We start from the raw sequence: 15,364 nt of genomic DNA on the forward strand, positions 1-15,364 counted from the left end.
AATTTTGGGCAAAATTTTCTATAGAAATAAAATTTTGAGCAAAATTTTCTAGAGAAATAAAGTTTTGACAAAATGTTCTATGGAAATAAAATTTTGGCAAAATTTTCTATAGAAATAAAATTTTGGACAAAATTTTCTATAGAAATAAAATTTTGAAAAAAAAAAATTATTTAAATAAAATTTTGACAAATTTTGGCAAAAATTTCTACAGAAATAAAATTTTGTCAATATTTTCTTTAGAAATAAAATTTTCTCAAAATTTTCTATAGAAATAAAATTTTGTCAAAATTTTCCATAGAAATAAATTATGACCAAAATTTTCTACAATTTTGGCAAAATTTTCTATAAAAATAAACCTTTTAGAAAATATTCTACAAAAAATAAAATTTTCTATAGAAATAAATTTTTTACAATTTTTTTTATAGGAATAACATTTTGGCAAAAATTTCTATAGAAATAAAATTTTGGCAAACATTTCTATAGATATAAAATTTTGACAAAATTTTCTATAGAAATAAAATCTTGGCAAAATTTTCTATAAAAATGAATTTTTTTATTTTTGGCAAAGTTTTCTATAAAAATAAAATTTTGGGCAAAATTTTCTATAGAAATAAAATTTTGAGCAAAATTTTCTAGAGAAATAAAGTTTTGACAAAATGTTCTATGGAAATAAAAATTTGGCAAAAGTTTTCTATAGAAATAAAATTTTGGACAAAATTTTCTATAGAAATAAAATTTTGAAAAAAAAAAATCTATAGAAATAAAATTTTGGCAAACATTTCTATAGAAATAAAATTTTGTCAAAATTTTCTATAGAAATAAAATTACTCAAAATTTTCTATAGAAATAAAATTTTGTCAAAATTTTCCATAGAAATAAATTTTGATCAAAATTTTCTAGAGAAATAAATTTTTTACAAAATTTTGTGGAGAAATAACATTTTGCTAAAATTTTCTAGAGAAATAAAATTTTTACAAAATTTTGTGGAGAAATAAAATTGTGTCAAATTTCCTATCTTAGAACAATAAAATTTTGATAAAAAAAGAGTTTTTTTTTTAATTTAGTAGATTTTTGGTAGAATTTTCTTCAAATTTTGGTAGATTATTTTTGGTACGAGTGGCAACCGTGGTTACTCCCCATGAACTGTCGATGAAATCAAGATAAAATGATATTTAGGATAATTCAAATTTAGTTTGAAAAAAAAAGAAATTTTTGATGCAAAATTTTATACTCACCAATCCTTTTTTCACCCATCCTCCCATAAATGATAACGAAACAATTTTTTTCATTATAAATAAAAAATTTTAAATTTTATTGCATTTTCATATGGTAAAAAGTACTTAACTACAAAAAATATATATACAAAAAATTTAAATTAAAACCTAAGAAATAGAAACGAAAAAGAGAAATACCTACATATCTTACATATTCGAATCTGGTGTACCAAGTACCTCCAGATTTTAAGGCGCCAGTGTTGGACATTAAAAATTTACAACTAAATGATTTGAGTTTTAGACTAAAACAATTATCGTATATCGAATATTGTACTCTTGGCTGTTGGTGTCTTATCTGAAATGGATTTGTTTTTTATGTTAATTTTAGTACTTGTGCAGTGCTCTAAAGTTAGGCACTTTTACAAATGTTAATACCTTAAGAAAAAATTGCACTATTTTTCCATTTAAAAGCTAATTTAGAAACTATGAAAAGTATATTATGATAATATAAATTTAAATATAGTTTTAATGAAAATAAATTACAATTTCTAATTGTTTACTTGGAAGCGAACTAAATCTTAGATTTAGTTTTGAGAATGAAAAAACGGGGATATATGAAACGGTTCAGCATTCCAATGACTTTACTGTCACCGCTTAATAGTACATCCCAGAGAAATTCAATTCTAGTGAGTTTCATGTTTGGGATGAAGATTTTCAGAATCTGTAAGTAAAGTAGGTAGAATTAGAAAGAGATCCCCCACAATCTAATTTTCGAGAAAAAAACAACTAAACTCACCATTTGCCTTAACCAACTCCTCGGAGCGTTCACATTTTAAAACGCCTGTATCAATCTGTTGATGTGTCTCATGGTGGCTAGATTCCGGAAGACTTAGAATGCGATGTTGACCCTGTGTTGTCATCAAATGATTGTAATGATCCGTATTGATCATATGTGTTGGCCACGGAGGTGGTGGGCAATGTGGGTGGTGGTGATGCGGATGATGGTGATGCGGGTGTGCATGGTGTGAATGTGCTGGATGTGTATGATGATGGGAATGGTGATTCGCATGACCCATCACCATGGGCAAGCCTTCGGAATTTAGACAGGTTACACATGAATCGACCACAGGCACCAATTGATCAGGCATCCATTCAAAAGAGAACGCCGATCCTAAGGTACCCATACTACTGGTACAGCCACTACCGCCTCCAGGGCCTACTGATGGTGGAGCACTTGTGGGTGTTGGTGGTGTTGTTGTTATGCAGGGACTTAATTCTTGTTGTGACGATGATGAATTATCCAATTTTTGTGCACTTTCCGACCAAGGAGGACTGGGATTCCATTGATCCATAAAATCTGCAGGATCTGGTGGTAATAATTTATTCAATAGCCTAGGTCTTGTGGGCACCACAGTGGCAAATATCACTGAAGAATGTGCCGACGATTCGGAGGTACGATGATACACTGGATCCAATTCACAAATTTCATAATGAGTACCCTCTTGAGAGTTATCCGGTACATAGATGGGCTCCAATTTTCCCAAAGCTCTTCGCTTGGTTGGAGGAGGTGTTACACGACTATGACTGGTACACGACAAGGTATAACTGGTGGCCGCAGATACCTGACTGGAAATGGAACTATTTGCACTTTCACAACGTAAATCTGCTCCATTTGTTTTCGGTGATGATGGAGAGCGGGCTGGTGATATAGATTGATGGGCTATACCACCCAGCTGACTATAGTCTACGGGTTCCAATACAATACCATTGTGATGATTAATCCCCGTAATCGTTTCATCTGTAACCGGATTTCTGTTATCCATCATAGCTTCACCATTGGCCCTTAGCATTGTTGTTGCATTTAAAACTTCTCCACCATTGGATCCATGAAATGTTCCATAGGGTGGCATATGATGATGATATTGATGATGATTTGTTGGATGATGTAGACTGGGATAGGGTGAACCCACCACCGACGTTGGTGAAAATGCTGAGGTGGGTGTATGATGGTGTATATGATGGTGGTGATAATATACAGAGGTTGGATTTCCAGGAGCTGGAGCTGTGGCTGGTACTCGAGTGCCACCATCATAGGGTAAACCAAATTGAATTTTCGATTGTACTGTGTAGTAGTGATAGAGCCATGAATTTAACAGCATGACTGAAGCTTCACGTTCACTGCGGCAGGGATGGAGAATAAAAAGTGAAAATATTGGGTTATAATGTGGCTTTAGCTTTTGACATTTGAATGGTAGAAATTTATTAAACCTAGTACACATAAAAAAATGTATTCCAAATTGATAATTGTCGTAGTTAGTAAGAAAATTTTTTTTTTTCTTCATTCACAAAAATATCTAATTAATTTTTAATTGAGGTTCATTTAATCGCGGAATTGAATTTCGATAAAATTGTGCGATTGATGCTTGGATTGATTAAACATTTAATTTTGTTTATTAATTATTTTAGATTCCTTCCTTAGATTCCTTAAAATTATAAAATTATAATTTTTAGAAAATATTTTTTTTTTAATCGCGAAATTTATTGATCCTATTAATTTTTCTTTCTCTTCTTTGGAATGTTGCTATAAATAGCCTTCTGGTTACTCTAGAAAAAGAAAGGATAAAAGTGGTGGCATACGCAGATGATGGCAGTCAGGGGAAAATTCCCATCCACAATCAGAGATATTATTCAGAGGGTCCCCCGGATGACTGAGAAATGGGCGAAAGACAATGGTCTTGGGGTAAATCCTTCAAAGACAGAATTAGTCATGTACTGCAAAGATCGCAAAACTCCCACGGTTAGGCCTATTTCCTTAGGGGGTATTGAAATTCCCTTTGGTGATTGTGCAAAATACCTTGGCGTTATTTTGGACAGGAAGCTGAACTTTAAGCTTAATATTGAAGAAAGGGCGAGAAAGGCAACTGTAGCTTTGTACTCGTGCAAAAAGGCAATAGGAAAAAAGTGGGGACTAAAACCAAAAATTGTGCATTGGCTATACACGGCAGTGGTTAGACCTATGATGCTACATTGTGTTGTAGTCTGGTGGCCGGCACTTCAGAAACCGACTTGTTTAGATAAAGTTCAGCGTATGGCGTGTTTGTGTATTTCAGGCGCATTCAGCAAGACAGGAACAAATTCCCTTAATGTCATGCTGCATCTATTGCCTTTAGACATTTTGGCCAAACAGCTGCAACAACGGCTGTGCGGTTGCGCGAGCTATCGCTGTGGTCGGAAAAAGGTAACGGTCACAGTTCTGTCCTCAAAATAATGCCAGATGTGCCTAACGTAGTGGATTACACTTTGGCGAGTCCACTTTTCGACAAAAAGTTTGAGACTCTAATCCCCAACAGTGAGGCGTAGTGCACACAGACCCCGGGGAATAAAGAATATATAGATTTCTACACTGATGGCTCCAAATTGGATGGACAAGTGGGGTTCGGAGTATATTCTAATGATCTGGAACTTCGAATAGCGAAAAGATTACCTAATCACTGTAGTGTTTTTCAGGCTGAAATATTAGCAATAAGAGAGGTGGCGAATTGGCTGAGAAGTAATGTTCCAAAAAATGTGGGCATTAATATATACTCAGACAGTCAACCTGCAATAAAATCCTTGGATTCTGTGTTCCTCAACTCGAAAACGGCCATCGACTGCCGCAAATCTCTCAATGAGATGGCTGAGCAGTACAATATTCACCTAATATGGGTGCCTGGCCATGGGAACATACCGGGGAACTGCGAAGCGGATGAGTTGGCAAGGCTAGGGACTACCTTACATATTCCAGGGGAACTAGAATTTGTTGGTATGCCCCTAGCTACCTGCAAGCTCATGCTGCGTGAGAAGGCTGTTATGATGGCAAATGTTCGATGGGAGAATTGCAAGGTTTGTAACGACACCAAGCAAATATGGCCCCATTTCAACTTAAACCGCACACTAGATATGCTAATGTTCTCGAGACGTCAGATATCACTCCTGATATCTGCTATAACGGGTCGCTGCCTGATAGGCGATTTTGCAAAAACTATTGGCGCGAAGTATAATGACTATTGTATGAGCTGTCATGATGCGGAGGAAAAACAATCAATTAAACACCTCTTGTGTGAGTGTCCTGCATTTTGTGTAAAGCGCAAGCAACTTTGAGGAGCATATAGCTTCAGATTACTGGCGTATCTGGAAAACGTTAACTTAAGCAGTCTGCTAATATTTTTGGAACAATCTGGTTGGTTCAACAAAGAAAAATAATCAAGAAGGTTCAGCGGTTAAAACTAGAAGTGCCCATATGTAATAGGTACTTTTAGTTAATGTGGTATCACAATGGACTGAATAGTCTAAGTGAGTCTGAATCTTAATCGGGCTGCCACTTTAACCTAACCTAACCTAACCTATTAATTTTTAATTGAAATCGATTTGATTACGAAAACAAAATATTACGGTCTTCGATTAACTTTTTTGATTCAATAAAATTGTGAAGATTGATGTTTGGCTTGATTAAACATTTAATTTGGTGTATTAATTATTTTAGATTCCTTCAATCGATTTTATCTAAATTGAATTTCGATAAAAATTAAAATTATAAAAATTTATAAAATTATAAATTTAAAAAAATATTTTTTCTTTAGTTACGAAATTTATTGGTCCAATTTTTAGTTGAAATTCGAAAATAAAATATTACGGTCCACGATTAATTTTCTTTAATCAATGAAATTGATGTTTGGATTGATTAAACAATTATTTTAGTTTATTAATTATTTTTTTTTTAAATTATAATATTAAGTTACGGATTTTTATTTCGATATTAAAAATAATTGAATCAATTCCAAAACTCAACCAAAATTTTATTTGGGAAAACAAAAAACAAATAAAATTTAGTGGAAATTAAAATTGTAATAAAATTTCATTGTAGAAAATATATCACATATTTCACTGTGTGCAGTTTTAAGTTTAATTTTAAAGAGATTTTTTTTTAATTTAGTGTACTTACTTTAACACTTGATTCGTGCATACTATGACTGGTTGTTGATTGGTGTCCTGAGCATCACGTACCTGCAACACTACATGGACCCAAATGAAATCTCCCTGACGTCGTTGCATGCGTACGAGTAGAATGCATGAACGATCTTGTTCTGACTGAGTTACTGTAAAGAAATAGAAAGTAACGAAAATAAAAAATTTTTTTAATACCAACTCAAATCATTCCAAATTTGTGCTGTGTAAAAGTTTATATTCCCGTACACATATATTTAAAATTGAACCAATTTGGACAACTTCTGCAAAATATCTAGACTTAAAATTTAAATCGGCTAACGTCCTAGAACGAAACACTATATTAGTAAAAAAACAAGTATATACAGCAGGGATGGAAAATGCAGTACTATAGTACTGTTTCAATACTTTTTCACTCTGGTCAGTACCGTAGTACCCCCGCGAATGATTTAGTACCTTTTGTGTACATTTTTGAGCCGATATCAGGTGTGTGTGTGTAGAATGTTGCTCCTATTTTGATTTTGGAATTCACTCTTCAGTTGTCAAAATGCCGTCCAAGCAAGAAGAGCAGCGTATCAAAATTTTGCTCGCGCATCGCGAAAATCCGAGCTACTCGCACGCAAAGCTGGCAAAATCGCTAAAAGTTGCCAAATCAACCGTTACAAATGTAATTAAAGTGTTTGGGGAACGTTTGTTGACAGCCAAGAAGTCTGGATCGGGGGGAAATCGAAAACCGGAAGCCGCTTAGACGACAAAGAGAGTTGCCGGTAGTTTCAAGCGAAACCCTAACCTCTCTCTCCGAGATGCCGCAAATAAGCTGGGTGTATCGTCTACAACCGTGCATCTAGCCAAAAAACGAGCCGGACTATCGACTTACAAGAAGGTAGTGACTCCAAATCGCGATGATAAACAAAATACGACGGCCAAAGCGCGATCCCGGAGGCTGTACACGACGATGCTGACGAAGTTTGACTGCGTGGTAATCATTGGCGGAGCTAGAAATTTTCTCTGGGGGGGGCCATGCCCCCCCAGACATCCTTCAAAATTTTGTCGAAATTTCCGAAGCGATAAATTACCCCTATTGATAAAACTATACATCCTCAATTTTATTGCGGTGTTAAAGGCAGCAAAATCAATCAAAAACAAAAAAACTCAATCACAAAAATTAGTTGTATCAATTAATTTTTTAATTGGCTTTAATTGGATTGATACTATCATTTTTTTTGATTGAATACATTTCAATTAAAAACAAGTAAGTAAAGTCTAAAGTCGGGCGGAGCCGACTATATTATACCCTTCACCACTATCCAGACACACATTTGTGTTACCATCTTAACTACTTAAAAATTTGGTGGGAGCTATATAAAGGTTTGCATTTTCAGATACAAATACTTTTAATGGAAACAATTTTTTGTACTTCTGCAAAAACTCTAGAATTAAAATTTAAATCGGCTAACGCCCTGGGATGATACACAATGTTAGTAAAAAATATGGGAAATATGAAGCGAGAGAAATTTTAATGCAATTGTACAAAAGAGATTTATGATTTTTCAGGCGATACATATGTATTCGAGATATAGGACAATTAGAGTAATATTTACAATTTTTGCTACTAAGCAGTGGCGATTTTACAAGGATATTGGTTAGATCTCGCCAAGATATGTGTCGGGCGACTTGGACCCTTATTTAAAACTCATCCGTTCTATGGAAATTTTGGCATTGCAGTGTGTAGGATATGGCTAAGATATGGGGAAATCATCACAGAATTTTGTGTAAACTGTGAGAATTTTGGCCATATTTGTATTCTCTGTGGAAACTATCCAGTCAATTGGAGGAAAATCCCATTGAAAATGGGTCTAAAATATGAAACAGTCGACCATATTTCCCCAACTCTGGAGTACGTATATATGGGAGCTATATACAATCTGAACCGATTTTGACTAAATTTGACATGTATAGTTAGAATAATAATTCTGCTATCTATGCGAAATTTCAGGTAAATGGGAGTATAACTTTGGCCCCCTGGTCATATGAGTGCAAATCGGACGGGAGATATATATGGGAGCTATATCTAAGTCTGAACCGATTTTAACAAAATTTGACACACTTAACGATACTATTAAACGTACCCCTTGTGCAAAATTTGAAGCAAATCACGGCAAATCACGGCAAATCTCTGGCTTTTGTGGCCATATAAGTTCAAATCGGACGAAAGATATATATGGGAGCTATATCTAAATTTGAACCGATTTTAATCAAGTGTACCAAGCATTGGTAGAATGCCAATTCTACCCTCTGTGCAAAATTTCATGAAGATCGGTAGTAAACTTTGGGCTATATGGTAGCTATATCTAAATCTGAACCGATTTGGGTGATATTTTGGAAGATTTGCGAGATTCATTAAATATTTGGATGTACGGTATTTCAAGAAAATCGGTTGATAAACACGCTAACTATGACCACATCGTAGATAATTATATATGGCAGCTATATCTAAATCTGAACCGATTTTTTCCAAAACCAATAGCAATTGTCTCTGTCTCAAGAAACGGCCCTATGCCAAATTTGAGGACGATCGGACTTAAATTGCGAGCTGTACTTTGTGCACAAAATTACATATACAGACGGACGGACAGACGGACATCGCTAAATCGACTCAGATTTTAATTCTTACCCGATCGGTATACTAAAAGATGGGTCTATAACCACTATTTCTTGGCGTTATATACAAATGCACAAACTTATTATACCCTGTACCATAGTAGTGGTAAAGGGTATAATTAATTAGATCAATTAATTTCATGGTTGAAGACAAAAAATATTTTATTGTGTGTGGGAGCCGGTTCCACGACACCGCTATAAATAATCAAATAGCAACTTACCATTATTTAATATAACAAAAAATAAAAGCATTGCTTTAAGTATGTGTTTGAAAAATATTGTTTGTAATTTATTTTTAATTCAAGACAACAAAAAATATGAATTTTAAATTTTATTTAAAATGTGTGTTTTAAAACAGGACTAGAATTCATAAAGCACAACATAAACTTAACATATTCATCGTGTATAAAAAATACTAAGAATAAAAAATTAAATAAAAGGCAAAAAATAAATTGAATATTATAAAACGTCTATCTTCGATTAGTTTTTAAAAATTCTCTGAGAACAGAATACAAGGAAGCAACTGTCGAGAGCAGCGGTACCAACTCTGTGGATTTTTCGTGATTTTGACGATTTTAGATGGTAAATTGGGCATGTGACGATTTATGATTTTAATCAACGTAGTTATAAATTGACTATTTTTGAAAATGTGCGTCTCAAGTTTCCTTTTAGTGTTTTTATTACGTGTTTTTAGTTGTAATGTAAATATCAATACTAAAAAATATGCTTAACATACTCTCTCTGCCACAATCTTAATTGGATTAAACACATCGCAAAGCTTGAATTAAAATATAAAACAACTGTAGCTTTGATTATTCTGGGGGGGGCAAGAACTATTCTGGGGGGGGCATAGCCCCCCCCAGCACCCCCCTAGCTACGCCAATGGTGGTAATGGACGACGAAACCTACGTCAAAGCCGACTACAAGCAGCTTCCGGGACAGGAGTTTTATATGGCAAAAGGAAGGGCTAAGTTATTTTCAAGCACATAAAACTGTCAAAGTTCGCAAAGAAATATCTGGTTTGGCAAGCCATCTGTACCTGTGGCTTGAAAAGCAGCATTTTCATAGCTTCCGGGACTGCCAGCCAATAAATTTACGTGAAAGAGTGTTTGAATAAACGTCTGCCGCCTTTCCTGAAGAAACACGGTTGTTCCGTACTGTTTTGGCCGGATTTTGCATTTTGCCATTACGGTAAAAAGGCCATGGAGTGGTACGCCGCCAACAACGTGCAGGTGGTTCCCAAGGACAAGAACCCTCCCAACACGCCAGAGCTCCGCCCAATTGAGAAATACTAGGCTATTGTCAAGCGGAAGCTAAAGAAGACAAAAAAAACTGCTAAGGCAAACTGGCTTTCTGCGGCGAAGAAGGTGGACAAGGTGGCTGTACAAAATCTGATGGCAGGTGTCAAGCGTGAGGCCCGGCAATTCGGATTTGGAAAAGCGAAAGCCTAACTGAATATTTTTCCTGAATTTTATACTAATTGAACTTGAAAAAGAAATTTAATTTGATTTTTTAAATAAACGATTTCACCGATTTACACGCGTTTGCCCTTGACCAAATTTTGACCGTATCACCATTTAGTTTTGACAAAATATTTTACAAAAATTTGTTTCTTCAGAAAGTTTTCTCAAAATTTTATTTCAACAGAAAAAAAAAATTGTCAAAATCTTATTTTATTTTTTGTTTACTATAAAAAAATTTCGTATTTTTTATTTCTGTAAAAAATTTTGCTAAAATTTTATTTCTATAGAAAATTTTGTCAAAATTTTATTTCGGTAAAAAATATTGTCAAAATTTTATTTCTGTAGAAAATATTGTGAAAATTTTATTTCTGTAGAAAATTTTGTGAACATTTTATTTCTATAGAAAATTTTGTCAAAATTTTATTTCTGCAGAAAATTTTGTCAAAATTTTATTTCTACAGAAAATTTTGTCAAAATTTTATTTCTCTAGACAATATCTATAAAAATTTTATATCTATAGAAAATTTTGTCAAAAATTTATTTTCATTTATCTACAGAAAATTTGTAAGCGCATATGAAACTAAGCAAGAACAAGTGTTTAAAATTGAGGACAAACAACATTTTATTTTCTTTAAAATTCAGTCTAAAGGAGCTCTTGACAATAATCTTCCAATGGATTTTTGTTGAAATTTAGTGAAAAGTACGTTTTCGCTCAAAAAAATACCTTTTATGTACTTTCTTAAAAATTGTATTTTCCATCCCTTGTTAGTATACGTCCTCTAGTAAACTCATAAACCTGTGCCATATCGTCTCTATTAAATATACACAGTCAGTCGCCCGATAACATCAGTTTCTTGTTCGCAAGTTTTCAAAATTCATACGATCATATTTAAATTAATTATTTTAATACTTACTAAGTCTATGTTTGCTTTGGGCTTCTCGCAAATTATCCGAATGGATTAGGCCATACCAGGATAAACCTTGTATATCTCCTCTGGAATAGCCTAAATGAAATTCGCCACTGAAATTACAAAAGCACAACAACGAAAACTGTCATAAATAATTGACCTTCAATGGAGGAGCTCATACACAACATAGTTCCACCATCACTGCCGCCCCAACAAAAGTAGCCAATTCAATTACAGCATATAAATGTAACAAAACGCTATAAAATCAAGGCTTGCAGCAATGGAAAAAAAAACTATGGTTGGCATGCAGTACAGGTAAAAACTGTTGACTCTGTTAAAAGTTAAAATAAAAAAAAAGAAGCGAAAAAAACAGCAAAAATATTGAAATGAAATCGAATCTAGTTCAAACTTACTTTTTGTCAATGTGCGCTATTTTCATATCCATGGAGTGTATCGTGGTAAAAACATTGGTGGCACCCTGCACCACACACTCTCTGGTCTCGGGCATGGCAATTGGTGTGCATGTGGCCAAGAATACGGGTTCATTGCGGCTGCAAAGTGGCAGAAATGACAAATAATGACCCTGAACCAGTACAACCTAGAATTGAAACCCAAAAAAATAGGAAAACAAAAAATTTTATATATATTTAAATTTGAGAGTGAGTATAAGATATTTTTGTTTGTTTTGTTTTTTTTTTTTGTCTTCATATGTCCAATTGAATTGTTTTTGCTAATATATCAGAGATAAATTAAAAGCCAATGTGTGTGTGTGATATTTTTTTTATTTTATTTTATTTTTTTATCCATGTAAATAATTTTGTTTTTCTTTACCGCTACAAGAAAAAAAGTGATTGTATTTTAAATTTTTTACAACTTTATGTCTCCAACTGAGTCATTACATTCTAATTCTCTTGTAATATCGATGTACTAAAATTTATATTACATTCAGATAGGTAGGTAGGTAGGTAATAAATATTATAATAGGCTTTGTTATAGTTTAGTACAAACATTTGTAACAACGTTTTTCTTTAGAAGGGGACCTAAGAGTGTCTCCTTGTTTTTCTTTTGCTTCAAAGGGGATTATACGTTAAGATAAGGTATAGTGATTTATTGATTTTGAAATATAGTTTCTAATATTTGTATATGTTTTACATAATTTTTGAGAGCTATTTAAAGGTATCCCACTGTTCTAAAACTGTCCTTCTGACCGACTGTTGGAATCATGTAGACTTTCCATCGAATTCGATATTGATATTCGATTGAAACTTGGGACAAACACCACAACAACGATTTCCTTTTAATTATATTCCAGTATAGAAAACAATCTTAAGCAGCTTAAGGCTAAGCTATCATCTGTGACCCTAACTTCGATACAAGTTATTAAGTTGCAAGGAGACATCTTTTCATGTGATACATGGTGAAGGGTATGAAAGACTTGACCGTATCTAGTTCCTTCTTTTCAATTGAAATTCTAAATCTAAATAAGCCTATAGTGAAATAATTTTATCAAAAAAAAAGGTTTTTGTCATAAATAATTATGTTATTTAGATGAACATACACTAAAAAAAAAAATATTTACGTGATATTAAAGATGTCGCAACCTAAATTTTAGGATGCGAAATTTACAAAATATTAAGGACAAATTTCTTTAAAATAATAAAATTTTAATTAAAATAAAGTTTATAATCTTTGCTTCAAATTTTTTTCATTAAATTTAGGACACAAATTTTGTAAATTTGCGTCCCTCCGTTAAAGTCGCATGTCTTTGAACTAAGGCTAAAGTAAACACACATTTTTGATTTCAAGAAATTGTCCTTAACTTAACTGCAATATTGAAACTTTAGATTTAAGAAAAAGAAAAGCTTCAAATATAGGCTAAGACTTATTTTGAGGATTTAGCGTCTTTAGTTTAAAGTTTTTTCTTTTGGAATTAAGAAAACGTTTTTTTACTTTGAAGTATCCATTATAATTTAGATTTTTAAACTGACATTTGTTTGTACGTAAGTACCTTTATTAATAAACCGCGAAAAGAGAATGAAAATTTGACGAATGAGATCTGTTTTCAATTTTATTGGTCCTAAATTTAAAGCAGGATACGTCGCTAAAAAATGTCTTTATTTTAAAGAAGTCGCATCTTTGGCACGGAGTCAATACCAAAATCCTTAAAGGAAGGTCAAAATCTTTGGATCCAAGTAAAGTTTTTTTGAGTGTAGAGACTCACAGAAATGATAGTATCAATTTAAAAATTAATTGAAAGGCAAAAACAAAATAGTTGATCCAATTAAAATATTAATTGATACTATACATATGATTTTTGTGATTGATTTTTGTTTCAATTAAAAATTTGCTGAATCAATGAAATTTTTAATTGAATATTTTTTAAAACTCAAAGAATACTTTAATTGGAAAAATTTTCGTGAATTTTTTTTTGTGTAAGGAAATTTCGTTTGTCTAAAATTTTTATTTTTTTTTGTATGGTGCTCCCCACACTGAAAAGATATTTACATGATATTAAAGATTACGCAACCTAAATTTTAGGATGCGCACTTTACAAAATATTAAGGAAAAATTTCTTTAAAATAATTAAGTTTCAATTAAAACAAGTATATACGGCCATATGTACCCTCCACCATAGATTGCGTGGAAACTTGGGTTACTTGGGTTGCGGTAACACTTGCCGATGGCAGGGAATCTTAAAACTTCTTAACACCGTCTTCTTAATTGTAAGGTAGTCCATAGGGGTATATATTAAACAAAAAAATCCGATTTATATAGGTAAGTCGACAAATAATTACAAACCGATATGAATTTTTGCGCCGTAATTAGAGAGTCAGAATTGAAATATTCTGACACTCTATACACAATTATGAACACGGTTACAACAGTTGATAGAATTCTGCCACAAATGGCAGATTTTTGCTGTTTGGGGTCGTACTTCATAAATTTTCTATAGAAACAAAATTTTGACAAAATTTTGTATAGAAATAAAATTTTGACAAAATTTTGCATAGAAATAAAATTTTGACAAAATTTTATATAGAAATAAAATTTTGACAAAATTTTATATAGAAATAAAATTTTGACAAAATTTTCTATAGGAATAAACTTTCGACAAAATTTTCTATGGAAATAAAATTTTGACAAACTTTTCTGTAGAAATAAAATTTTTACAAAATTTTCTATATAAATAAAATTTTGAAAATATATTCTATAGAAATAAAATTTTGACAAAATTTTCTATAGAAATAAAATTTTGACAAAATTTTCTATAGAAGTAAAAGCTTGAGAAAATTTTCTATAGGACAAAAATTTTGACAAAATTTTCTATAGAAATAAAATTTTGGTAGATTATTTTTGGCTCGAGTGGCAACCATGATTATGAACTGAAATGGACCAATTTTTGGATGATTTGGGATCGGCTACATATAACTATACTCCGATATGAACCAATTTTGTTAGCGGCCATATACTACCACCACGTAGCAAATTTCAACCGGATCGGATGAATTTTGCGTCTTTTAAGAGGATCCGCAAGCCAAATCTGAGGATCGGTTTATATGGGGGCTATATATAATTATGGGCCGATATGGACCACTTTTGACATGGTTGTCAGAGACCATATACTAACACCATGTACCAAATTTCAGCCAGATCGGATGAAATATGCTTCTCTTAGAGGCTCCGCAAGCCAAATCTGGGGGGTCCGTTTATATGGAGGCTATACGTAAAAGTGAACCGCTATGGCCCATTTGCAATACCATCCGACCTACATCAATAACAACTACTTGTGCCAAGATTCAAATCGATAGCTTATTTCGTTCGGAAGTTAGCGTGATTTCAACAGATGAACGGACGGACATGCTTAGATCGACTCAGAATTTCACCACGACCCAGAATATATAAACTTTTTGGGGTCTTAGAGCAATATTTCAATGAGTTACAAACGGAATGACAAAGTGGAGGGTATAACAAGTTTGAAATATTTGCTTCAAACAAATTTTTTATTATATTATATTTAGGACACCAATTTTGAAATTTTGCGTCCCAGATAAAGCCAGATATGACACTAAAAAATTTCTTTATTTTAAAGAAGCCACATCATTGGCTCGGAATCAATACCGAAATCCCAAAGGGA

At 32.8% G+C, this 15,364-nt stretch overlaps 1 protein-coding gene across 1 annotated transcript in view; it reads right to left on the bottom strand.

Annotated features, from left to right (window-relative positions):
* Window positions 1-1,279: 1,279 nt before the first annotated feature.
* The window catches only part of dysf (neuronal PAS domain protein dysfusion), a 163,595-nt gene continuing 149,510 nt past the window's right edge, over window positions 1,280-15,364 (bottom strand). The window contains exons 8-12 of the mRNA XM_075290300.1: window positions 11,643-11,827; window positions 11,236-11,342; window positions 6,196-6,349; window positions 2,011-3,392; window positions 1,280-1,935 (exon numbers count right to left, since the gene is read on the bottom strand). Coding sequence (XP_075146415.1) covers window positions 1,898-1,935; window positions 2,011-3,392; window positions 6,196-6,349; window positions 11,236-11,342; window positions 11,643-11,827 — 1,866 coding nt within the window. The 3' untranslated portion in view covers window positions 1,280-1,897. The remainder of the gene's footprint in view (window positions 1,936-2,010; window positions 3,393-6,195; window positions 6,350-11,235; window positions 11,343-11,642; window positions 11,828-15,364) is intronic.

Source organism: Haematobia irritans, chromosome 1, assembly GCF_050003625.1.
Source record: "Haematobia irritans isolate KBUSLIRL chromosome 1, ASM5000362v1, whole genome shotgun sequence".
NCBI classification, from domain to species: Eukaryota; Metazoa; Arthropoda; class Insecta; order Diptera; family Muscidae; genus Haematobia; species Haematobia irritans.